The sequence below is a fragment of the Bos taurus genome, chromosome 3 (genome assembly GCF_002263795.3).
Source record: "Bos taurus isolate L1 Dominette 01449 registration number 42190680 breed Hereford chromosome 3, ARS-UCD2.0, whole genome shotgun sequence".
Lineage (NCBI taxonomy): Eukaryota > Metazoa > Chordata > Mammalia > Artiodactyla > Bovidae > Bos > Bos taurus.
This window is the reverse complement of record NC_037330.1, coordinates 84,323,663-84,351,461: the sequence shown is the minus strand read 5'-3', so window position 1 is coordinate 84,351,461 and position 27,799 is coordinate 84,323,663. Positions and strand designations below refer to the sequence as shown.

Here is a 27,799-nt window from a genome sequence, read left to right as displayed (position 1 = left end):
AAAATCCAGCCTAGAATTGTATTACATGACTTTAAAGTCTTAAAAGTGTTCCCCCATTGTGCTAACACGACATGGCCTGAACAGTCTAATTCATTCTGTTATATTTCACAAAGAATTTTCTGCTACTTCTAAAATACTTTGTGTTTGTGCTAAGCCAGCAAACTTCAAAGTCTAGTGGCCTGGACGATTTGTGGCGTGCCATAGTATCTGCAGAATTGTGTACTATAGATCCTATAATTTAATAAAGGCTGTGAATTATGGCATCAGTAACTAAGTAATTTCTGGGTGAGTAGGAATTGCACAAAGCAAATGACTTTAAAAAAGATGGTTGCTGTTTGTATTCTGTGTTTCTAAACATTAACTTTATTTTATTATATAATTAGGAAATGACATCCACCTATTTGTAATTTTTTTTTTTGTAGTCTTAGACAAGTCATTGTAAGAATTCTTTTAAAATGTATTGCTTCAGTTCATCAGTGATTTTCTTCTTGTGCCCTGTGAACCGAAGTCAGTGTTGAGTGTCTTAAAATTAGCACATGGCTCCTGGTCATCTTCTTTCCTTGTCATTGCGTGTGTCCTCGGGTGGTTTAGCATGCAGGCTCTATGTGAATGGTTTCACAGCCATGGGAATTAAACCTAAAAAGGAAGAACAGAATGATAGGCATTAATTTTTTTTTTCCTGTTTTACATCCATAAACCAGGGTAGCCCTCAGGTGATCTAGTTTCATGTCTGTTTCATTTAAGGTAATCAGTTTCTGATGTATTCAGAGAATGCGTTTGCTTATTTTTTCTCCAGTATGTATGAGTTTGAAAGCAGAAACTGAAGCTATTACAAATAGTTTGATCCATTTGCAGATTAACAATTGTTCCTGTCCAAGTTTAGAGAAAACTTTGGTTCAGAACATAGAAACAATAAGTTTGCTTGAAAGCCTCTTTTAATTCACAACCAGGTTAATTAAGAAATACTTTTAAGTTTATGATGCATTAAAAGATAATGTTAATTTTAATATATTTATAAAATATGAATCATTATATTAATTAAATGGAAGTTACTTTTTCCTAACTTGAAGCAAAATTTTCTCGTTAAGAACCTTTTTTTTTTATGATGCTTGAAAAAAATTTTTTTAAAGCAAAGTGTTTCTCTGTTTTTGTACAAAACTAATTTGTGGTTGGGTCCACTTGAAGAATATCCATTTATGCTTATTATAGGTCTAATAAATGTATAATTCTACATGTTTAAGGGCAATGGGAAAATTAATTGGCTCACATGACAAAACAATGAAAGAGAATATTTAGCCTAAGGAAGAGAAAATTAAGGGCTGAGGACTGTCTTTAAATAAGTGAAGGGCAGCAAAATGGAAGAGAGAATAGATTTATTCTGCCTGTTCCAGAGGAAAAATGAAGCGAAGTTACAGCACGGCAAACATATTATTTTTTTAAAAGTCAAAGCTTATTATTTTATTAGTCTAAAATTCTTTATGACACAATGATGACTCCCTTACTAGGTGATCTTTAAGATCCCGTCATTTCCAGTTCATTCTAAGACATTACGCATCTAATGTTTCTAACATACAAATAAGTAAAAATATTTTTCCACCTTTTATTTACATGTTTTGATGTCTTTTAGACCTAGTCCTTTAATTAAATGCCTAATCACTTGTAACTCAAAGTCATAAACCTTTATAGTTAAGTTGAGCCATCATATTTAATTTAGTGAAATATTACTCTTCCCTTATTAACTGCAGGAATTAGTAAAAGGATATGATAAGGCCTTTGGGTTAGATTGGATAATCAAGTCTCTGGTATTATATTTGTTGGATTAAGATGCAATAAAATACATTATATAAAGAGAACTAAACAAACCTGTGTTCTACTCCTAATTCTGCCACTAAGTGTGTGACCTTGGGCAAGTCACTTAAGCTCAATGAGCTTGAGCTTCCTTTTCTGTAAAATCAGAAGATTGCCAACTACACAGGGTTACAGGAAGAATTAAAGCTAATATGTCTAAAGTATGTTATCTGTGAATTTTTCAGCTAGGTAACTTATCTTTACAATACCTGTTACTGGCTTGATCCATTTGCCTAATCTGGATATTTTAAAGTGATTGCAAGTTAAGATTGGGAATATCCTTTAGCCTTGCCTTAAAGGTGTGAATTAGCTCAAAGAGTTCAGATTCTACTTTCCCCTCAGCACTTTAGTACATAAACCAAACGGGAGAAAATAGGAAAAGGAGCAGAACAGTGTATGAATGGAAGGACACTTGCCAAAAACAAACGGTGTCCTTGTCAAATTATTTAGGAAATTGTGAGTTAAATGATATTAAGAAAGTTTGTAAGAAACTCTCAGAGGCTTTACTATGTAAATGTTCCTTGTCATTCTCTAAGGGTGGTTGTGATAGTGTTTCCTGAACTATTTTTACTATGGAAATCTTTATCTTATATGTACTTGTGTCTTTGTTTTTAATTCTTTTGTGGTGGAGCATTTGGGGGGACTATCAGGAAGGTCCTTTGGAGAAGGCATGGCAACCCTCTCCAGTATTCTTGCCTGGAGAATTCCATGGAGACGGGACTCTGCAGGCTACAATCCATAGAGTTGCAAAGAGTTAGACATGACTGAAGCAACTTAGCACATGCGCGCGCGCACACACACTCACACACACACACACACACACACACTCTACATAACGGGGTTTGGGAAGTGCTGATATGAACCCTGACATGGAGGATGGAACATACCCGTATTTGGAGAACAACAGATGGGACATCTTGGTTGCAACACAGGTTGGCCAAAAAGTTTGTTTGGGATTTTTGTAACATCTTATGGAAAAACCTGAATGAACTTTTTGACCAATCCAATATTTGGATGATGTTGGAACTACTACCTGAAATGCTGAGAAGATATATTAGAGTCCAGATTTTGAAGAGCTTTAAATACCCAGCTAATACATCTAAACTTTATTCTCAAAGAAATCATGAAACACTGATGGTTTTATTATCAGACAAAACACAGCAACCAACCATGTGTTCTATCTCTACTGTGCTACTAGATAAACATGAAGAGAAGATGTGTATCAGGCATCACACATTTCTTTGGCTACAAGGGCCTTACAGAACATTTAAATAAATGAAATACAATAAAGAGTACTAGGGAATGTGGTATATTTGTAAGCTCATGCTCAGTTTAAAAACTTTCATGTGCAAAAAAAAAAAAATTAGTATTCTGCTAGCCAAGCAAAATGTGTTTGCAGACTGGACTGCTAATTTGTGGCAGTTTTGATTCTAAAGGGAAAGACTGGCACTTATGTTGGTTAGGTTAAGTACTAGGCTACTATAATAAAGACCAAAAAAAATAAGGTGGTTAAAGTACATTAAAATCTATTTTTCTTTTTGTAACTGTTCCAGATGATAGGCTAAGTTTGCAGGGAGGTTCTACTCTACACCATCATTCAGGGTCCCAGCTTCTTCTTATTGCTTTGCCATCCCGTGGGCTCTGTCTTTGTCCACAGACCAAAAATTTTTAATTTGCATTTAATGGATCAGTAGACATATTTACACCCCCCCTTAAAAAAAATCTGTTTTCTACGATATTCCAAAAGAAAAGTATAGAAGGAACATGTGACTGGAGGTAAACTAATTTACATAGTTCTTTAGAGGGCTACTAAATAAGGGTGTCTCAAGGTGCTCATCTGAATCACTGAATCAATATTTATTGCACACCTAGAAAAGGGATTGTGACTGTGGGCAGAGTCAGATCAGAAGACATAGCCTGCTCTTGCCTGGTTTGTTGTAGGGGTGCTGAAGTAGGACAGGAAAACAAATCACTGTCAGATAAAGAGAAGGAGCCTCCTACGGGAGGCAGGTCAAGCTGACGCTCTACTCAACAGGACTGACTGAGCACAGCTGATAAGTATGGACTGAACCGTGGGGGCCAGAGACGAGGAAGGAGCCACATGCCTACCGCTTGGGTGGCTCAGAAGCCAGCTGGGAGTTCACCGAAGCAGGAATGAAAATTCCAGGGAGGAACAGAGTTGATGAGGTCAGCTTTTCTTTAGGAGCAGCAGAACATGAGTTCTGTGAGAGTGATGTCTTCAGGATTTAGTCCAAGACCTGCACGTCACAGACAGTCCCAAGTACTTGTGGAATGGAAATGGCCTGACCACAAGGGAGCTCTTTTCCTTTGAGGAACTCAAGCATGAAGAGGCCTGGCCATTGGCTTGTCTTACTAGTGATGGAACCATATTTACCGTGAGAGAATAGAGATTACAGTTGTCCCTCCATATGCATGGGCCTTGTTTCCAGGACCCCCAGGGATACAAGAATCCTCAGATGCTAAAGTTCCTTGTGTAAAATGGCATGGTTGGCCTTTGGTATCAGCGGGTTCTGCATCCCCTTATATGGAGAGCAGGCTGTACATTTGAAGGACCCGTGTATGCAGTGTGCCTCCATCCATTGGCTAGATGAAATATGATAATATAGAGCTGAGAGCCTTTGCTCTTGTTGTTTAGTTGCCAAGTCGTGTCTGACTCTTTGCAGCCCCATGAATTGTAGCCTTCCAGGCTCCTCTGTCCATGGGATTTCCCAGGCCAGAATACTGGAGTGGGTTGCCATGCCCTCCTCCAGGGGATCTTCCCAACCCAGGGATGGAACTCGCATCTCCTGCCTTGGCAGGCAGATTCTTTTACCATTGAGCCATTGCAGCTTCCTGCCTTTGTTCTTTCAACAGAACAAACATACCACCTCATGTATACACTTTCCTCCTCAAATGCATCACGTCTGTTTCATGGATGTTCCAGCTTTCTTTGAAGGCCAGCCCTCCGGATGGTTTGTTACCACTTATTTCTTCCCTGACCTCTGAACCGCTCTGCAAGGTTACCTGCTGCTGCTGCTAAGTCACTTCAGTCATGTCTGATTCTGTGCGACCCCAGAGACGGCAGCCCACGAGGCTCCCCCGTCCCTGGGATCCTCCAGGCAAGAACACTGGAGTGGGTTGCCATTTCCTTCTCCAATGCATGAAAATGAAAAGTGAAAGTGAAGTCGCTCAGTCGTGTCCGACTCTTAGTGACCCCCTGGACTACAGCCCACCAGGCCCTCCGTCCATGGGATTTTCCAGGCAAGAGTACTGGAGTGGGGTGCCATTGCCTTCTCCGTATGTCTCTGCAAATTTAGCTTTTTTCCTTTAAGAGGTAGATAGATATTCAGTTCCTTCACAAGATGAAGGGACTGCTAATAGCATTTTCCATAATAACTGCTGATATCATCGAGGTAAAGAAAGCTGCTTTTCCTAACGACCCATAAAAGAATTTAGCTTTTTGTATTTCTGCCTCTCTAGAAAGTCTAATCCCTCCCCACTGTGAGTATGACAGACTCCACGGTATTGAAATCTGTACTCTAATTGTGAATTCATTGAACAAGACTTCAGTGACTGAACTTTTTTAGCCATTTTATCTAAAATGAAAAAGAATCTGGTCGTTATTTCAATCTCTTATACAATTGCTCCTGGACCGTAGTTCAGAATTGAAGAGAGTCAGAACAGTCTGCAGTCTGGCTTTTCACCTAAGGCATACTTAACCAAAGTATATGTTTTGCACTCATTTCTGAGAGGCCCTACTCAAAACGTAAATCCTGGGACCTTTGGGGAATGTTTACTCAGCTTCCCATCTGAAGATCTTTCAGTGCTAACATCTGAATTGAGAATTAAGTACTTAAATTTGCCTTTGTGTTGTCTTTTCTATTTTGCTCTCATCTTGCGATAAAGTAGACCACCCAGATTAGTGTTATTTCCCTGAAAGTCATTTTTGTGATTTGGTTTGTGTTAGTAAGAACAAAATATTAATCTGCTCAGGTTTGCTTAGTAATTACGTTAGCTGTGTCATTTTTTCCATCATTTCTCAGGTTTCACTTCTCGTTGTTGTCTTCTAGAGTTCATCAGTGGGTTTCCAAATAATTGGTGAAGGAACAAAACCAGTTTCATAGTCATTTAAAGTTACATGGAGTGTTTACACAGGTCTTTCCTTGGGGACTTATTATAAAGTAGTCAAGGCAACGTGACTCAATTTCATGATAGTGTGAGGGGATGCTTCCTTCAGGATTTGTGAATACTTCTTTTTTATTTTTCTGGTTTTTGTACACTGACATATATTTTATCTTCTAAATTACAGACATTCCACTAAAATAGGCTTTAGGAGGCAGGTTGCTGGAAGGGGAGGAGGATCCAGTTGTTATTTTTACAGTGACTTTCAGGATCATACAAGATGCTAGCTTAAGTGTGGGACTAGACTTTTTTTAGCTCCTTCTGTCCATTGAATAATGCTGTCCTTTATCCCGTTTTTATTTGGTCTCCCAAAACATGAAGCATAATCACAACAATAGGACAACCCAGACACTTCTCCTCAGGGAACCTGCTCTCACCTTCTTGACTGGAAGCTTTGTCTAAATGGCTTGTCTGTCCTGTCCTTGTCCTGTTTAGTTTGGAGGGACTGTTTGGGTGGTTCATTTTAATAGTTTTTCAGATGCATATTGGCTTGATTTCACTGGTAGAGATGAGAGAGAATAAGAGACAGAAATAAGAAGTTCTGTCAACATTTTTATAAAAAAGGAAAGAAAGCATATTGAGCCCAATTTGAGCTGTGTTTGTTCATTCTGAACCATGTCTGAAGTGCATAAAGAGAGACCTTCCCTGTCCACTGTTTCTAAAGCTCTTCCTGTTTGTGTCCTTAATATTATTTATCCCCTTTGTTGTCATTGTTGAGTCGCTAAGTCAGGTCCAGCTCTTTGCGACCCCGGGGACTGCAGCACGCCAGGCTTCGCTGTCCTCCACTACCTCCTGGAGCATGCTCAAACTCATTTCCATTGAGTATGTGATGCCACCCAGCCATCTCATTCTCTGTCACCCCCTTCTCCTCCTGCCCTCAATCTTTCCCAGCAATGAGTCAGCTCTTCACATCAGGTGGCCAAAGTTTTGGAGCTTCAGCTTCAGCATCAGTCCTTCCAACGAATATTCAGGGTTGATTTCCTTTGGGATTGACTGGTTTGATCTCCTTGCTGTCCAAGGGACTCCCAGGAGTCTTCTCCAGCACCACAGTTCAAAAGAATCCATTCTTTGGCACTCATTTTCAGCTGTATCTAATCCTAGACTATAGATTTCCTGAAGCTACCTTAAGACACACTTCCTGAAGCTACAGGAGTGTGTCTTAAACCCTTGGCCCAATGTCTGACACAGGAGACACAGAGGAGGTGCTCAAGAAGTATTTGTTGAATAAATGAATGAATCATGAGATCTGCCTGTCAGAGAGACATTTCTGGCTGCAGTGTGGGAAGCAGACTAGAGGAGAAGCCAAGACTGATGATATAGACCGTAGGAGGCTGTCCCATCGTGCTGGTGATAAGTGGGAAGAGCCAGGGCCACAGTCAAGAGGGAGAGATGGAGATATGCATGGAGTAGAATCAGGGGGAGATTCGTTGCATGTGGGTGTTTGCAAGAGGCGAGAGTCAGGGATGACATAAACATAGAAAATGAGATGAACGGTGGATGGCTTGTTGAAGTAGGGAATTGACAGAGTAAGAACAGATTTTTGGAGAGAAGAAAAGGAACTCGACTTTGGACATGTTGGATCTAAGGATACCTGTAGGCTATCTGGATAGAAATATCGAATAAATATTTTGATCTATGTTTTTGGAACCCAGGAGAGAGATCTTGGCAAAAGTTAAAGATTTGAGAGTCATTGGCCTATAGATTCATTCATGCACTCATTCAACAAATATGCACTTGCTAACTGCTTTGTCCCAGGTATTAAATACAATGATGAACCAAGCAAATATTTTTCTAGTTTTCACACATATCACAGTCAAGCCTGGTAGCTGGTAGCATGGAAATAAAATAACACAGGGAATATGTAATAAGCAGAGATGAGCACAAATGCTGGAGAAGACCAACATTTAAGAGTGGACAAAAGAAAAGGAGCAGGATGATGGTTTGAGTGGATGAACACTTGGGCTTCCCCCTCCCAAGGCCTTGCGCTAATCTAAACGAAGTTTTCAAAATACATTGGTTGCTTTTTCTGGAGGCAGGATTAAAGTATGTTCACATTCACTCTGCTTAGAAATTCATGTTAAGTCGTCCTTAAAATAAGGAATTTCACAGGTTGGAACTGAAACAAGTATCAGCCCGCAAGCAAGTGACACAGACAGAGATGAGCAGGAGCTGGAGATCAACCCAGATTTTCACATTCAGCTCTGAATTTCCTTGCTATTGTTAGATGGGTCTTAAGTCAAACTTAATGCAGGTTGTGGTTGGATTTCCTTTGTTATGGGCTGTGGGGTAAATGTGATGTTCACATTGTCACAGTAGAAAGAGATATTATGCTCTTTTGCCAGGACTTTGAGTTTTACTTATTTATTTGTTTTTACTTCTCAGTTCTTTTAACCCAAGAGGCAGCAACATCTCAGGCACCTACCAAGTAAATGTCAACTGAATACCCGGGTGTGGGTTGTTTTAAGAAGTGAAATTTCTTAGTCACTTCTTCAAATGAATTTTGTCTTCTTTAAAAAAAAATGGTGGTGTATATATGTGTTTCTTTTTTTAATTGATATAAATGGCATAAACATTATGTGAGTTTCAAGTGTAGAAGACAATGATTCAGTTTATATATTTACTGTGAAATGACCACCACAATAAATGTAGTTAACATCCATCCCTATACATGGTGCCATTTTATTTTTAAAAAGCAAAGTATGATTATTGCATATTCTAAAAATTAGAGCCACTTCATCTAAAATATCATAGATGGTGTGTTTGATGTAAAAATTAACTGAATATTGTCTTTTAATTCTCAGTCAAAACATCTTTCTTATGCTAAAGTCCAATTTAACCAAAAGAAAAAGAATAATTTGTAGGTCCTTTTTGAATTCTCCAAAACTTGGTGATTTCTTTTTGCATGCGTTTATGTGCATGATATTTAACAAATTTATTGGTGCATGGATAGGTAAACTTGCTTCCTTTTAGTAGTGGGCACAATCTAACTTTTATCGCTAACATAAACCATATTTATGAATTCTTTGTTATACATTCAGACTAGTTCATTTTCTTACATTGTGTTTCTTAAAGGTATGTTTCTTATTTCAAAGAATAGTTATTTAAAAAAAATCCCTTCCACCAACTACTTCTCCATGACCCTACTTTTAAAACAGGAGATTAACACTAGTCCTATAGACAGATCTCTCAACTGGATTCCACCTGTGATACCCACAGTCAGAAAACTTCAGAGGCAGAGAGGGAAATGACATGCAGAAATTATGTATTTCTTGCCGTTTATAAATATGTTCCTGAATATACCATAAAAATAAAGAAGCAGTGGATAATTAGATGTAATATCAGATATCTTAAGGGAAATTAATTATACCCAGCAAAAATAAAGCAGATGCAAAATTCAGAGGTTAAGTCATTTTGAACTGTTGATTACCTTTTTAGAAAGTTTTATTTGTGCTCAAAAGAATTTGTGTTTATGGTTCAAGGTTTGGGGCTTGTTCTTTGCAGGCTGGCTTTTTAAAGAGTCACACTGTGGTGCCTCTTGAAGTGAGAGGAACATCTTTAAATCTTGTTTGGTTTGAATGAATGGATAGCTAATCCCGATCAGATGTTTCTTTAGAGAATAATGTTTAAAAACTGTTATGGAATTTAGCTATCCTAGCTGATTCTTAGGTAGGGTGTTTTCATCCCAGTTGTGAAGGTCTCAGAGGTCAGCCAAGGTAACCATTTATTTAAATCGTCTTTTGTTTCGGATTTCCTGTTGAACTCTCTTTTTTTAACCATTTCAAAAATCACCCAGTTGTTGTGTCATAGCTTTCCATAACCCCTAGATTCAAAGATTCAAACCAAAAAACCATCTTCATAACTAAATGACTGTACCCTCCTACATAACTCTAACTAGAACAGAACCTGAAATTAGACTTCACATTTTCTAATCACAATGAAACTAATATTTGGAATTCTCTCATCAAATGTCTTCTATTTATGACACTTCTGTTTCTTTTGTTTTTGTTTCCCCAGGACATTTGGGCTTCCAGGACAGTTTCGTCACATCAGGTGTTTTTAGTGTGACTGAGCTAGTAAGAGTGTCACAGAGTAAGTATAATTTTGCCTTGATTTGATACAGTTTTGCCTTGATTTGATACAGTTTTGCCTTGGGTTTTTTGCTTACCTTTTGCCTCCTAAAGACATAAATCGCTTTCAGAATATCCTTTTCATACACCTTTTGGAAGCATTTTGCCATGTAGTTTGTTTGACAGCCAAGAATTTAAGTCAGAAAAAATTAAATATTTTAATGTGAGACATAGGGAAAGAACTGAAATCCTGAGTGTCTCAGGTATTTCATAGCTTATAGTGTGAACCTAGTTTAAAGAAGTTCTGAAGCTTCTGGATTTCTAAGAAATTCAGCATTTTAAAAGAATTTGTTTTTGACCTTTCAAAGGATGCTAATGCCCTTAGCGTGAGTGACACCCTGCAGCATGATCATTACCAGCTTGTCAATAATCACCAACAACAGTGAATTAAAAGTACCTGTCACCACCCTGTCCCATTGATCAGAGGGTTATTGATTGTATTTGGCTATGATATAATCCAGACAGTCCAAGGAGAAGGTATAGGATTCCCCCCAATTCCCTGTACCCTGCCACACAGACACACATATACACACTCTGTTGCCGTCCCACAAAGACTTCTCTTTGTTTTTATTTAAAAGTATACCTACAGTAACCTTGAAACTGACATAGTATCATACATCAACTATACTTCAAAAACCTAATAATGATTTTCATCATATTTCAGATAACTTTGCAGGTCTTGAAAAGATCATACAGGCCTTAGGCATTGTGCCTGTGATGCTTGATGGTTTAAAACAAAAGTTTCTGGCTCACATGAAAAGAACACATTTCTACACTGACTATGGTGTTCTAGGTCCCAATACCAAGGGAAAAGATAACAAATATTTAAATTTTATTTTTTAATCCCCTTTCTACTTCAAAATACCACTTGTAGATAAAATTTGCATTGTTGAAGTTGGTTTCAAGCTGCATCAAATTCTTTGAGGAGTGAGGTGGAGTAAAAATAAATATTTTTATTTCAAGTTCATACCCTCCATTCACTGTATTACAGTCTCGCAAGCTTGACTGAGTAAGCAAGTCAGTCTCATGACAAGATGTCAGATCAAGCAAGGCAAGCTATCCTGATTCTCACAAGCTCAGGTTCTGTCTATTCTTATTTCTTAAAAGTACAGAAAGTGGGATACCAAGGTATGGGCATGGAATACAGGGGTAGAGGGAAAGAGAATCTGTCTGCTAAGCATAGGTTTTCATGTATGTTACGTAAAATTAATCCTTGCAATAAACATGTCAGTTAAGATATTACTCTCATTTTTACACATGAGTTAAATCAAGAATCTAGTTAAGTCATTTATCCAAAGTCAAACAAGTAGGCAAAAGGTTAAATCTGTGTAGTGCTAGAATCTGTATGTTTAGACTAACCCAGAGGAACTTGAAGAAATTTGCAGCCTGAGACTAGACAGGGAAACAGCAAGAAGGTAACCATGGTTAGTGTTAGAATTCTAGCACCAGAGTCCTTGGTTAATGCTGTAATCTTCTGGTGTAGGGATGTTGGAAACCTAGAGAATGAAGCATTATGAGCAGCAAGTTTATGACTTGGAGAGGTGAAGTTGCTGCCATATTATGAAGTGTTCTAGGAGTACCAACAGCGAGCTGGAGACTAGATTTTCTTGTTAACTTGGAGGGTATATTGCTGCCACAGCACAGCTGATTAGCCATTGACAAATGGTAATGCATTCATATGTATATTTTTTACTTTTTAAGATTTTTAAAAGGTGATCATCATCCTACTTTTTTCTTATAATTTTAATAGTAATATAGAGTATAAGAGTATAACTATCCTAATGGCATTACTGGGACATACATTCATTCATAGATCCCTTACAGGATATCACCTTAGATTAATGAGTAAAGAAAACCCTCTTAAGATTGGTGCCCCAGACCTTTTGTAGTCTACCCTGGCTGCTGTGCATCCTTTTAAGTTTTCATTACTGTCAGTGTCCTAAGACCTAGGCCATTGTAGGCCAAGGCCCACACTGCTCACCATCCGCAGAATCACAGCCTTCTTCCACGTTCTCTGTGTCCTTTAAGGTCTTATATCCCGAGGCTTCTCAGGGCCCATCTTGACGAGACTTCCGTCAGTCTGCCCCACACAGTTGCCAAGGAAATTCTCAATCTGCCTTGAGAATTGCCAGGGGCTATGGTTGGACCGCACATTGAATCTGCAGAGGGACCTGGTTTGTTTCCTGTCCCTGTATAGGGCCGTGTTGCTGATGCCTGGCATCCTGAGCGTCCTTCGGCTCCCAAATGCTTTTCGATTCTGCACTCTGCTGTGTAATCGCTCTAGGATTCACTCACACATGGCCTCATGCTGACTGAAACTGTTTGGCAAGAGTGGGACTGGGCTGTGTCAGCGAAACTGTGGCTTCAGGCCAAAGTGCCATGTAGAGCCCCCTCCCTCCCGCAGATCTATAATCCAGGTTTGTCAGGGTCTGTGTCTCAAGATTGCCTTGGCTGCTAGGGGAAGGATCCCCTGCTCACGCTTCCTCACCCACACAGTGTTCTGAAAGACTAGACATTCAGGTCACATGATGGCGTCAACATCCTTAACTGTTCCTTACAGTGTTGCCCCCTTCCCCACGGTAGAGATGCTAAGCGTCCACTTAAATGCTTCAGTGGACACTTTTTCCTGATAAGTGGGGCTGGGGTGCATTTGCAACCCTGAGATAGAAATAAGCTAACTGGCATATAAGTTAATTTCATGCATGATGTTAGTCCTGGAAGGAGCATGATGCTAAACTAATATGAAAAGTTATAGTAGCTAGAGTGTATCAAGTACTAAGTACCAGGCCTTGTGCTAGACATCATTCAGTCCTCCCATGGTTGTTGTTATTGTCCCTTTTTGTAGATGAAGGAATCAGTGATGCTCGAAGTTCAGAAACTTGCTCTTTTCATTTTGCTGTACTCAACTGCCTGTAGACATTTTGGTCATGACCTCTCCTATAACCAACTGTAGGGCTTCCCTGATGGCTCAGTGGTAAGGAATCCACCTGCCAATGCAGGAGACCCAGGTTAGATCCCTGGGTTGGGAAGATTCCCTGGAGAAGGGAATGGCAACCCACTCCAGTATTCTTGCCTGGAAAATCCCATGGACAGAGGAGCCTGGTAGGCTACAGTCTGTGGGGTCACAAAGAGTCAGACACGACTGAGCAGCTAACACACAGACTCCTATAACAATTATAGAAGCAAACAATCCAAAGATTCTGTACTTTTACTAAATTATGATTTCTTGTTAGAGTTGATAAACTTTTCAATTATTAATTTTTGTGTTAAAAAATTAAAATGATTTTTGGGTAAACCAAAACAAGTAAAGTACTTAATTACAGTTTTTTCCTGGATTTGTTTTCAGGTTTGATTTTTTTCTTTTTAACGAATAGACTTTAGAGAAGTTTAAGTTCATAGTTTTAGATTAACAGATCGTAAAGAATTTCAATATGGCTTCCTCCCCAATTTCCTGTCTTATTAACATCTTTTGTTAGTGTGGTACATTCATTTTAATTGATGAGCTGATAGTGATATATTATTATAACTCAAGTTTGTAGTTTACATGAGGGTTCTTTGTGTTTTACATTCTATGTGTTTTGACAAATGCATCCGTTATTACAGAACAGTCTCACTTCTTTACAAATCACCTGTGCCTCCCACTTCCCCAACCAGGGATCCCTTTACTCTTTCTATAGTTTAGCCTTTTACCTGGATGTAAAAGGTAAAAGTTTCTAATGTCCTCACTGTCTTAGAATTTCTTCCATCGTGTTGCACAGTGCTTATCTTCCTCCTGTCTGTCCCAGCTCCACCCAGTCCCCCCATCACCACTAACTGTAACCACATACGTGGTCCAGAACATTCACACTGATGGTGGCCTTAGCTTGAAAATTTTTTCTCTTTCTGGACCTTTTGAGTTTAATTTTTAAATTTGCTAAACAAATATTGACATTCCCCAGGTTTCCAGTTAGTTTCTGTTTTTAGTTTTCCTCCTTTTAAACTTAATAGAGGAGGGAGATGCTATTTCAGTGTTTCCTCAGGAGGATTCACTGAAATAACTATGTGCTAAGTTTGTTGATTATAATCATGTTACTACAGGGTGGCAGTGGCAGAGAAACGCAAGGAAGGGCTGCCAGCTTAGCCTTGCACGTTCAGAGATGAGGGTCAAGTGACAAGGTTGCTCGACATTTAATTATCCTTCTCACTTGCACACACCTGTTAGAATCAGAGGCTCCTGCTGCTGTCTCCCAGCAATTTCCCTCTTTCTTTACCTCTTTCTTTGCATCATCCATGTGTGTGTGTGTGTGTGTGTTTATGTGTGTATTAGTTGCTCAATCGTGTCTGACTCTTTGCAACCCCATGGACTATAGCCCACCAGACTCCTCTGTCCATGGGATTCTCCAGGCAAGAATACTGGAGCGGGTAGCCATTTCCCTCTCCAGGGGATCTTCCCGACCAAAGGATCAAACCCAGGTCTCCTGCATTGCAGGCAGATTCTATACCATCTGAGCTACAAGGGAAGCCTGTCTGCTGTGTACCTAACTTTTAATTTTTTGCATCATCTGGAGTCCGTGAAAGGCAAGAAAGGATAGTTCTGGTTTTCTTAGCAGCAAAGCAAGTCTGTAGCATAAAAGTAAATGTACATTCATTCTTTTCCTACCTTTTCCCTCCCTGTGCTTGGACCATCTGAAAGTAGTTCTGGTTATTTATTACTTTGTTCTGGGGGAGGGAGGGTGGAATACAGACCACTAGACACGTTGCCAGAGAGAAGGGAGAAGTCTTCTCTGCTCTGGGGGAGGGGCTTTACAAGTGCTGACAATGAGGTTCAGAGTCACTGAAGTTGTTTTAGCATAATACTGTGAGGAAAGAGGCAGGAACCATCTGTTGAAATGGCTCTGACATGATGCTGCATTTTCAAACAAAGCCTTCTAGAAGCATTTTCAGATGGGTCTCTCTCCCATAAAGTTGCTACAAAGAGAGCCCACTCCACTGGCAGCTGAATGATGCCGCTTAGATGGTGCTCTCTGTCAGCACCCTCTCTTCTTTATTTGGCACCGATGTTTTCCTCAGAGTGAGTGCTTTGAGGCTGTCAGATATTCTGCCTGGTATGAACCCAGAAAATCCTCCTTAAAAAAAAAAACCCACTCCTTCTGCCCATTTCCTTCTAAAGTGCTGACTGTCTTGAAGTTGGTGGAGTGACTCTGAAACCTTAAATACTTCACTGGGAAAAGAGGAAAACCGCAAATACACACAGGCCATTGTGACTCTGGCCTGACGGGTTCTAATTTTCTAGCCGTGGTTTGTACGCCCGAGCCGGCTGCAAGGGTTAAGTAAACTTCGTGGCTGGGGATGACTTCATGGCCCTGGAATTTTGAAAAGCCAGGGTTCTCAGTACACTGTGGCCAGCCTTAGAATCTTTGGGTGTGAAAACCACTCTCAGTTACCCAGACTGATTTGGGGTTCCCATTGCACCGCTGCAGAATCGATTAAAATCCAGCAGCTGAACCATCCTGGCTCTGCCACAAAGCCAGGCTGCTGGGTGGCTACAGAATTCCCGAGGTGTTTGTCAATGGAGAGCAGGAGTGAATGGAGGAAGGCGTCTGCTCAGCCTGGCATGAGGTGGCACCCTAGTGGCTGTTTGCTGCTTTAGAAATGCGCACTCTTCTGTATTCTCACACGGGAATCGTTGCTAAGATCCAACTTGCAGTTCATTCGTAAAATTCTTTTTGAAGCCTCTAGGTCCTTTGTGCATCTCTGGGGAACCCACATCCACACCCTTGGTTTTCTGGCCAGCAATTTAGTAGGAACTCTTTTGGTAACAGTCTAACCTGCCACGATGGAGCTACTACAACAGAATTAACTCGCCTCCCAGGTACAACGAGGAAATGAATCTCTTTGACAGGGACAAGCCCAAACTTGAAAATTACAACATGTTCTTGCAAAGAAAGGCTCATGAAGAAATTAGTATAGGATAAGAGATTCCGAATGTCCTCGTCCTTCGGGGGCGCCATTTTAAAGATTTGCTGGGTTTTAGGTCTTCATTAAAGTGGAGTAGATATGAAACTTTCTTTTCTGAACAAGTGGCGTATTGGTTCACCTTTGATCAGGGCATGGAAATTATTTTTAAAAATAAGATTGTATTCTTACGCAAGTTCTTCTTTTGAAAGAAACCATTTGGGCTTGAGCATTAAAGGAAGAACCAGAAAGATTATAATAAAAAATAGACTGCAGCCCTAGCATGAACAGTGGCTGTGACCTTGCCTCTTGTTTGCCATTACACAATTCAATGGCAGTCCACTCAAACTATGCTCTCGATCAATATCCTATTAAAGCAGCACAAAAAGTCTCCATAAACTTAGTGGTTAGCTATGTTTATAAATGGAACTCGGCATAATTAGATGGTCAATAGCAGGCTCTACTAGTAATTTTAAAATGAACATCACACATTTTCTATCTGTAGAAGTCAATGGCACCTCTTCCAGAGTAAGGGTATCATGTGCAGCACACAAAAGAGTAGGAGTTCCTTTAAAAAAAATCAAAACGCCTATCTCCAAAGTGCAGTTTTTCAAGAAAATCTGTTGCATTATGAAATAGAGAATACTGATTGGCTCTGTATGTGTTTTTCACTTTGCCTGTCAAAGCCACCTTATTCCGAATATATTATGACATTGCAAATGTTTTATTTTCTAGTTTTCATCAGCCCCTCATCGAGAGATAAAGTAATAAATATTGCCATACTCTTAGGAAGAAAAAAAATGCCAGTCTTACTGGCTTAATTTAGTGGGTTTCCTCTACTATAATTCAATAAATTTTCAAAATAAATACTGAAATTGAGTTAGTTCAGAAGGATGTTTTGTAGTATAAATTTTTTCTTTTAATTTTCTTGACATATTTGGGGTGAATATTTGGACAGTAAGGCTGGCAACAAATGGAATGAACTGGCAGTAATAGAAATTTTCATCAAACTACTCATTCTTCTGAGTCCTGGCTCACAGTATGTGTGGCCAAACATGATTTTTTTTCCTGTCCTCCTCTCCTCACCCACTTGAGAAAGAGCCACATAAAGTAAAAAAGTGTTCCCACGCTTACCTACAAATTGAAATGTGCATATACCCTGTGTTGTTTGTTGTGTGCTCTGGCAGTGGTGTTATGATCACCATCTCAGCTGAAATCAGAGCTAGGATAAGGACAAGCTCATGACATCAGCAGACCCATCAGTCAATGCGGTGCATGAAGGGTGTGTTACACACACACCCCTACAGTCTTCCTGGTTGAAGCAGTGAGTTCTTACGGCAAGATTTAGACAGCCTCTTATTTTCTTTTCTTAGCTGAATCTTCTGCTAAATTTGCCAGACTGTGAATATTTTTATTGTAAAGATTTGACTCAGGAAAAAGCAAAACACTTAACACCTTGATGTACACACTGTTTTGTTATGATCTCTTCTCATCTGTTCATCTGTTTATCATCTTTTCTAGGTAATTCTTTCTTTGGATGATATATTACATAAAATCAAATACAAGATGGCATCATGGTATTATAAAATAGTTATAGAGATAATAGGTGACCTGGCTCTGCTAGCTGACTTTGGGCAACATTTAACCCCTCTCAGCTGTGTTCTCTTCATAGGTAACCATCATTTATTCAATCAGCAAAGATTTATTAAGTACCAGTTGTGTGCTGGGCCTATGTCTGAGTAATGGAAATAGAAGCCCCCTTCAGGAGTGTTTTAAGGATGAAGTGGAAAGTGTCAAGCATCTAGCACATAGTAGATGCTCAGCAATGGTAACTACTGTAGTTATTATTGAACAGGGATTCTGTCTCTTATCTTTTACTCAGAGTTGATCTTTGAGCTGACCATACTATCAGCAAATTTATTTAAAATATGTGTGTGTGTGTATGTGTGTGTGTGTGTATAAATTAACAGGGACTGGTTACAGAATTCATGTTCTAAAAATCAATTTATTACCAGGACCATTCTAGTGACCCCTTCAGAGTTAGTAATTCTGATAGAATAAGAGCATGCCAATACTAGATCTAATTTGTCTACTTTAGGAATCCAAAAAATTTTTATTCCTCAAGCTTTCAGCCAAAGCCTATGTTTCTATGTTATCCTGGAAATTTCTCTTCCAGGGCTTTGAATGGATAGCAAGATATTTAAAAATCCTCAGTCTAAACACTGACATGTTAACAATCTTTTAAGTGGCCAGCCATACTGTGGGTTTTTTTCAGGTTTAAAAAGTATTTGGTTTTACAATATTTGAAAATTTCACTTTCTTTTTCATTATGGACATAAAAATCCCAGCATGCTGGAGGTCATTTCTGCCAATGTAGTTTTTAGTAAGTCTATACTTATGCACTCATAAGCCTTGATTTTTACAGAGCAGATGTTTATATTCAATAAGTAACATTTAGGGAACTAAAAGACATTTTGGGGATTTCCAAAAGCCTGACAGAATTCTTATATTACCCCACAATAAGACTTCAAATACTATGTTGAGATTTTTGTTGGAATATAGTGTCCTCACTAACTCTTGCTGATTGTAGAGACCATTGCTGATGACTCTATAGGCATGTCAAGGACAAGACTGATGGGAATCACACTCAGAAAAGCCACATTTTAGGTCAAATACTGGGAACGGATTTAATCCAATATGTGATTGATATGAGGACATACTAGCACCCAGAGTTTTTCAACAGGTGGAAGAGGAAAAAAACTAAACAGGTCTTGCTGAAAATATTGAGAATTGTTGGAGATGGCTGGATTTGTAGGTTGTAGGGATGGGACTCTGTTGACATAGTTTGGTTTCCTAATAGCTAATAGTCGGATAGTCCCAGTGCACTCTTGGTTAAGAGGGTTACGTTAGAAGCCCATCCCTGGTTTATAGATCATTGTGGTGAAAAGACCTTTTAGGCCATCAGATCCATCCCCTGTCAGAAAAGACTTAATCCCATGGCCCAGGCTGTATCATATACTAAACGGGTAGCACATTCAGCCTCAACCAAAAGCTGTGACGAAATGATACTCTAAAATGCAGATAATCAGTGTCGGTCCCAAAGGCAGAAGCCACAAATGCAAGAGACCCGTCAGCATCACTAACCCCACTGTGGGTTGCTCAGCTGGACCATGTGTCTGGCTCTTCACCCAGTGAAGGCACTACTGCCTGACACTCAGAACTCTAAAAAGAAAGAAGTGAGAAGGGAGAGGATGAGATAGTCATTTTGCCAGTTATGTGGTGGGTGATAAATATTTTTCTATTTAAATCTTATTAAATTCATCTCTCCAGTAGCCAGTGATGACGGAAAGACAAGGAGAAATGCGTGTTTCACCTGTGTTTCTTTGCAGGTATCTAGATATCTGGGCTCAAGGCCCTGCTCTGTCACATGTTTAGCTGTGATCCTGATCTTGCTGCTTAACCGCACAGCTCGTTTTCTTACTTGTCAATGAGAATAAATACAAATACACATTCCATGTCCCCAGGCAAGGATGAAATGAGATAATTCAGATAAAACACCTATTCCATTGCCTAGCACACAATAAATGCTGGATAAATATTAGTTCCTCACCATTTTTCATTAACAAGCTCATATAATTTTAGTTCAACTCAATAGTCATCTGTTGGATGTGAATGTATGAAGCATGAGTTACTGTGTGCTGAGAATACAGAAATAAGTAGCAGACAGTCCTTTGCTTTATAGAGTCGATATGGAAGTTTATTGAGACCCAAGACTGGACTTTATGGTTATAGATAAAGTGCCTGAATATGCTTTATTTACAAATTGAACTCCTAATAATTATCTATCAAAGATGAACCAGCTTCATGGCTCATAGTGGGGAGGAAGGAGGGTATCAGTGAATGGTTCTTATTTTAGTAAAAGAAAAAAATTTTTTAGAAATAAAAATTCCTCTGTTTACCTTCTTGCCATCCCAGGCACACATATTCCTTACCTTTGGTTCTCAAAACATGAATGTGTGAAAATGGTGCTCTGTGTTAGCGATGCCTTTGAGAGGGTTAAAGCATTCTGCTGGGTTTTGGCACTTAATACTTCATTTCATAAAAAACATTGCTTCAATCTTATAATAGCAGGGAAGTTCATTTTCACATAGAGGGAAACCCTTGTTTTAGTTCAGTGCCTCTCTTTTATGTTCCATTCTGGAAAAACACACTCCCTGCCTTCATTGGCCAGATCTTTCAGAATGGAAGAAAGGGGAAAGGAGATCAGCGCACGGTTTACAGACCAGAAATCTGCTTGGCAAAGGAGTTGCTGAAGACTGTGGTGTTGAAGCTGCAGAGAAAGTACCTTTATGATTGATTTCCATTCAAGTCAGACTGACTGCAGTGTGGTCATTTTTCTAACCCATAACTGCTCACACTGCAGCAGTCTGCTATCTGCAGGGTGTCTGAATTATAGCAGTCTATGTCCGTGTTCCCTCTTACACAAATTACTTACACTGGTTTCTTCTTCCATGCAAATTCATCAGTTTTACAGCCCCTCGTAGCCACAGTCAGGAAACTCTGGCCGAGAGCACAAATTGATAAAATGAGTTAATTTTACTATACTTATTTTTTTTCTTTCTAAAAGCCCTTTCTCATAGGTAGTGTTCAGGAAGCATATTATGGTAAAAGGAAGATAACAAAGGAGTTGAATTTTCTTGCCATAAATTACTTTCCAAGTTAATTCCCTTTAACGACGATTCCAGATTTGCTTGAGTTTTCATAGCATTGTACATTTACAACTGCGCCTTTGATAGGAAGAAGACCAAGTGTTTGCCCATGTTCACTCCTTTGTGCCTGTGACGTGGACTTTCTTACAAGATCTTTGCCACTGGCATGCCAAACAACACTAAATTGTGCTGGGCTCTCAGAGCTGTGTGCTGCCGTTGGACTTTTTTTGTCCCCTCTAGTCTTAAAGTACGAGTTCACAAAATCTCAGTGAGTGTATTAGAGTATGCACTCTAGAGAGCAATGGACCTCTCTTTTCTTTCAGTGCTTATTTTAGAAGTTGGAAATCCACTGCTAAGTCCTCATAGTGTTTCTTGGGGGATACCTACTGGCCATTACTCCATCTTCTTTAGTTGTCATGCAGATTTGAGGGAGGGCCAGGTGTGATTTTTAATCTTTAAAATGTAAACACCACCAGGGCAAGGGTTTTTATATATCTTGTCCACTGATGGATCTCAAGCACCGGGAGCAGTGCCTGGCACATTAGAGTTGCTCCATAAGTATTTGGTGAACAACAACCTCAGTTATACAGATGATACTGCTCTAATGGCAGAAAGTGAAGAGGAACTAAAGAGCTGGCTTAAAGAGCCTCTTGATGAGGGTGAAAGAGGAGAATGAAAAAGCTGGCTTAAAACTCAACATTCAAAAAACTGAGATCATGGCATCCAGTCCTATCACTTCATGGCAATTAGATGGGGAAAAAGTAGAAATAGCTACAGATTTTATTTTCTTGGATGCCAAAATCACCGTACACCGTGACTGTAGCCACAAAATTAAAAGATGCTTGCTCCTTGGAAGAAAAGCTATGACAAACCTAGACAGCATATTAAAAAGCAGAGACATTACTTTGCTGACAAAGGTCCATATTGTCAAAGTTATGGTTTTTTCAGTAGTCGTGTATGGATGTGAGAATTGAACCATAAAGAAGGTTGAGTGCTGAAGAACTGATGCTTTTGAACTGTGGTGCTGGATAAGACTCTTGAGAGTCCCTTGGACAGCAAAGAGATCAAATTATTCAATCGTAAAGGAAATCAACCCTGAATATTCTTTGGAAGGACTGATGCTGAAGCTGAAGCGCCAATACTTTGGCCACCTGATGTGAAGAGTCGACTCATTGGGCAAGACCCTGATGCTGGGAAAGATTGCAGGCAGAAGGAGAAAAAGGCAACAGAGGATGAGATGGTTGAATGGCATCACCAACTCAAAGGGCATGAGTTTGAACAAATTCCAGGAGATAGTGAAGGACGGGGAAGCCTGGCATGCTACAGTCCATGGGGTTGCAAAGAGTCAGACACGACTGAGTGACTGAACAACAGTACCCAAACGCAGCCTCTCAGAGAAGATGTGCTTTTAACCATAGACTGGCCACACTGGTCGTTTAGGTAATACTCCCCGCTGACTCCCATTAAGCAAGTTATAAACTCAGTGCCTGTCATCTCCCAGGCAGAGTAGCTTGAAATTTTGGATAGAAAAAAAATTTTTTTCCATCATCCTCTCTTTCCAACAATGCAAGCCTGAGCAGATTGTCTCTGGTGGATGGCAGAAGTTCAATAACCACAACCTTATCCAACTACTAATGTGTACTGAAGAGCAGGTCATTAAGAGGGTTGGCTACTAAAGTAACCCCTTTCTTCCAATAGCCCACATTACTGTAATGATTCCTTAATAGCAAACCATTTATTAAGAAATGACACAAAGACTACATTCTACAGATGACAGGAAAGAAGGGTGGGGGCAGGGGCATGAATGATTTAGGAATAAAATCTAAGAGACAATTCCCCAAAGTTAACCTTTTGAGGAAAACTCCTCGGTGGAGCAAAAATCCACAAACGCTTTAGGTTGGACTAATCGCAGTGCTAATTAAGAGGAATGAGAAGCCCTTTCTCACCATTTATGTGTATTTACAGATTTCTAAGTAAAGTTTGGGGGGAGGGGGTGCAAATAGAATACATATTTACTCTTTTTAATTCAAAACATATTTATTGCTCATCAGCTGTTCGGGGATATAAAAGACTGTGGGATCTGTAGCATTAAAGGCCACCCGGTGTAACCGCCCAACTTCATGACCCAGGAAAGTTACTAACCCTCCTCATGCCTCAGTCCTCCCTAGTGGTGGTGTGAGGATTAAATAGGATGAGGAGCTTAAAGCTCTTAGCCAGGGTCTGCCCAATGTGAGTCCTTGTTGTTGGGATGGTGACGACCATGTCAGTGCTGTAAATGGTGCTGGTGGCAGAGGTAATGGATTTTCATTTTTATTATAATTATTCCTAGCATTATGAAATCCAAAGAGCTTAAGTGACTAAGTGACTTAACCAAGTTCCTCTGGTGGTTACTGGCAGGGCTAGACTCTATAAACAGTCTCTCCAAGGCCCTGAACCAGCACTTTTTCTATGCTCTGGGATGTCTGTCCTTACAGAGCTTAAATTGCGCTCAATCTAGTTGGGTAGAAAATCTTATATATTAATAAGAGATAAAAAATGATGAAGCCTATGGTCAAGTACACATGGAGAAAAATCAGTTTCACAAAGTACGGAGCAGAAAGGAAGTGTTGTGGCTGGTCTAGTCCTTCCTTAACATCCCCATGTTTGATTGGCAGTGGCCATAATCTCTATACCAAACCAGCAAGCAGTTAGTCGTTAGCTTCAGAAGCCCAGCTTGACATCCTGGGCAGATGCATTTCCCTGATTTGCAAAAAAGACATAATACCATCATTAGCACATTTCATTATATACATCTTTTTTATATTTTATATTTATTAGAATAATATTATTTGCTTATTTATGCCCTTTCATTGTGTGTAATTAGAAACTTGCCTTTTATACCTATTCACTATTTACCAACTGTGAAAATTTTATTTTCATCCTTGACAGCATAGTTTAGGTCTCCATTCCTTTTTGCCAGGACTCCCAAATCAACCTATCAACTGATTTCCCCACCTCCAGAGTTATAGTCACCCAATGTTCCATCTGTATGCTGTTGCTGTACTAATATTCCTCACGCGTGCATACTCAGTCGTGTCCAGCTCTTTGTGACCTCATGGACTGTAGCCCGTCAGGCTCCCCTGTCCATGGAATTTCCCAGGCAAGAATATTGGAGTGGGTTGCCATTTCCTCATCCAAGGGATCTTCCCAATCCAAGAATTGAACCCGCATCCCCTGCATCTCCTGCAGGCAGATTCCTTACCACTGAGCTGCCTGGGGAGCCTGCACGAGCAGCATTCCTCAGATTCCGTAATTATTCTATCACTCCCATTCTCAGAAAATGTCACGGATCCCACAGATCACTCTCTCAGTTTAAGCACCCATTCTTCCTGGTCAGCCCTTTTTCTGATCCCACAAGCCAATGAGATCTATTACTCCTTTGAACCTCCCTAACACATCTATTCATTTCCCCTGTGAGATTTAACATATTCCTTGCATTAGATATTCAGGTATAATTTTTTTTATTATTCCACTAGGTTATAAACCCTGTGGGGCAGATACAATATATACCCTTTTATCATCTCAAGTTTAAGACCAATATTGTACATGAAATTCAGGGTGGTACGGCAGAAAAAGCCCAGCTTTTGAGGTCAGACATCCTTGAATTTTAATCCTGGCTGTCTCTCTTCCTTGCCTTTCTGTGATCCAGGGCAAGTGATTTAACCTCACTCCAGGGCTTAGTTCGCCTCATCTAGAAAATATACCTTTCCTGAAAAGATTGTTTAAGATTTAAGTTAGGTATAATAAATAAAGTGCTTCTCAAAACATGAGCCCCCAGGTTCTCAGAAAAGCCTACCAAAAGGCCACCTTTTGAATTGTTAGTTACTTGGCAAGACTTCCAGTTCTCCAGATTAGAGGCGCGGACAATACTCAGTGCATTGCAATGGTATTTTGACCGTGACCTCTACCCTCAGATATAAAAAAGCCTTTCTCTTTGGCTCTCACAGTTTCACTGAATCAGAATCCACTCCAGTAAGCTGACATGCATACCAACCATACACATAGACAGGACTGGACGATGTTGCCTTACAAGACTCTTTTGAAGAAAGCAGAATTTGGATCTGTGAGTTATTAGAGTTATGTAACCCAGGTGTGAAACCCAGTCTCATTTCAGAAATGTAGTGAGGTTTTAAAACTCAAGACGTATATAATCAGTTTGCCAAATCCTGATGTTATTCACCAGAAATCAATAGGTGCTATGGAAGGTGTCCCATGCTGCCAGGACACCCAGTGTTGTTAGATTACAGCTAATAAGTGGCTCACAGGAAGGAAATACACAGGCAAGTTAAGGAACATTTCTGTGGGCTTAATTATTTTTTTATTCTCTCTAAGAAGTGGACATACCACATGCACACGAGTATTCTTCTCCCTTCACCTATTCTGCCTCCCTTGACATTTTAAAAATATAATCAAGGCAAAATACATTTTCTAGACTAGAGCATGATAGTGTCTTTGCATTCTAAATCACCTCAGTCATGTCCAACTCTGTGACCCTACGGACTGTAGCCCACCAGGCTCCTCTGGCCATGGAATTCTCCAGGCAAGAATACTGGAGTGGACTGACATTCCCTTCTCCAGGGGATCTTCCCAATTCAGGGATGGAATCCACGCCTGTTATGTCTTCTGCATTAGCAGGTGGGTTCTTTACCACTAGCACCCCCCGGGAAGCCCTAGAGCACGATAGACAAAGTGTTCAATGTAAGAGCAACTGGATGTTCACCAGCAGATGGGGGGCCTCAGACTTCTCTCGTTCAGTCAAGTCCATCTTCTTTACATTTTGCTCTATGTTTCCTTCCAAGACGAAGGAGTGGGGTCATCCAGTTTCCACAGTGCTCCATCCGGCTGAAGCCTCAACCCCATCTTGAAACTTGTGAAGAAAACTGAATCCAGCCTTATCCTCTGTTTTAGTTAACAAGAGATGCCAATCTCTAAGCTCCATGAAGGCACAAACTGTAAGCACCTATTAAGGGACTCCCCTGGTGGTCCGGTAGCTAAGACTTTGCACTCCCAGGGCAGGGGGCCTGGATCCGATCCCTGGTCAGGGAAATATATCCCGCATGCCACAACTAAGTGTTCAAATGCTGCAACTGGAAAAGATCCTGCATGCTGCAAGGAATGATGGAAGAACTCGTGTGCCACAACCAAGACCCGGTGTGGCCAAATAAATTAAAAAAAAAAAAAAAAACCCACCTATTATATGCCAGGCTGCTAAGAGGGGTCATGGGTGATCCACGCCCCCATTACAGCAATCCCCTCTGCACCCCATGGCCTATTTAAGGCATAAAGTATTATGAAATCAAAGTGGAAATTATGCAAATAAGTTTGATATAAAAAACAAATTAGGGAATGACTAGCAAAATTGTTCATTAGAACTCTGTTTACACTCATTGTCAAGCCTAACCATCTGTTTTTGAAGTCAAGACCTTCCTCGATTAGAGCCTGTCATTGAGAGATGTGTTTGAATTTCAGAAAGTAAATCTGTATGCAGGTCAGGAAGCAACAGTTAGAACTGGACATGGAACAACAGACTGATTCCAAATAGGAAAAGGAGTACGTCAAGGCTGTATATTGTCACCCTGCTTATTTAACTTACTATGCAGAGTACATCATGAGAAACGCTGGACTGGAAGAAACACAAGCTGGAATCAAGATTGCCAGGAGAGATATCAATAACCTCAGATATGCAGATGACACCACCATTATGGCAGAAAGTAAAGAGGAACTAAAAAGCCTCTAGATAAAAGTGAAAGTGGAGAGTGAAAAAGTTGGCTTAAAGCTCAACATTCAGAAAACGAAGATCATGGCATCCGGTCCCATCGCTTCGTGGGAAATAGATGGGGAAACAGTGGAAACAGTGTCAGACTTTATTTTTTTGGGCTCCAAAATCACTGCAGATGGTGATTGCAGCCATGAAATTAAAAGACGCTTACTCCTTGGAAGGAAAGTTATGACCAACCTAGATAGCATATTGAAAAGCAGAGACATTACTTTGCCAACAAGGGTCCATCTAGTCAAGGCTATGGTTTTTCCAGTGGTCATGTATGGATGTGAGAGTTGGACTGTGAAGAAGGCTGAGTGCCAAAGAATTGATGCTTTTGAAGTGTGGTGTTGGAGAAGACTCTTGAGAGTCCCTTGGACTGCAAGGAGATCCAACCAGTCCATTCTGAAAGAGATCAGCCCTGGGATTTCTTTGGAAGGAATGATGCTAAAGCTGAAACTCCAGTACTTTGGCCACCTCATGCGAAGAGTTGACTCATTGGAAAAGACTCTGATGCTGGGAGGGATTGGGGGCAGGAGGAGAAGGGGACGACAGAGGATGAGATGGCTGGATGGCATCACTGACTCGATGGACGTGGGTCTGGGTGAACTCCGGGAGTTGGTGATGGACAGGGAGGCCTGGCATGCTGCGATTCATGGGGTCGCAAAGAGTCAGACACAGCTGAGTGACTGAACTGAACTGAACTGATGTGAATTTCAGTATTTTCTATTTCTTAGCAGTGGCTATTTTTATATAATGATAGTTGTGATTAAGGTCTAACCATTGCCATTATCAAACAACTAAGTGTTTATTTTAGAAATTGCTTTGCCCCTCATGCTGTTTCTTAATTCCATAGTTTTATTATGGCTTCACAGTCTCCCCAGTTTCCCAAAAATCTGTCCTAGGAATTATCCTGTAGCCCTCATTTTCCACCATTACCACACTTCAGAAGTCAATACATGTTCTCAGTTTCAGCTCCTAAACAGCTGTCTCCAGACTCCTCCTTTCTATCCCTTGGACCATGCCCCCATCTTCTCTTATTTAAATGACTCGACTGGTCTCCCTGGTTTTATTGATTATATTCTTCAGCTGCCCCACCCCCGTACCCCATACTTATCCTCCTGACAGGTGGCATGTCTAGCTTATAAGTACAGATTTGACAGTAGCATTCTTGTACTTTGTTGGTTTCCCTTTGACTAACA

The 27,799-nt window shown here is 40.1% G+C and overlaps 1 protein-coding gene across 9 annotated transcripts in view; it reads left to right on the top strand.

The window, feature by feature from the left end:
* NFIA (nuclear factor I A) overlaps positions 1-27,799 on the top strand; it is a 427,392-nt gene that overhangs the window by 273,074 nt on the left and 126,519 nt on the right. For all 9 annotated transcript variants that reach the window (XM_059884867.1, XM_015465326.3, XM_024989708.2 and 6 more), the window contains one exon: positions 10,045-10,119. In XM_059884867.1, the coding sequence (XP_059740850.1) occupies positions 10,045-10,119 (75 nt within the window). The remainder of the gene's footprint in view (positions 1-10,044; positions 10,120-27,799) is intronic.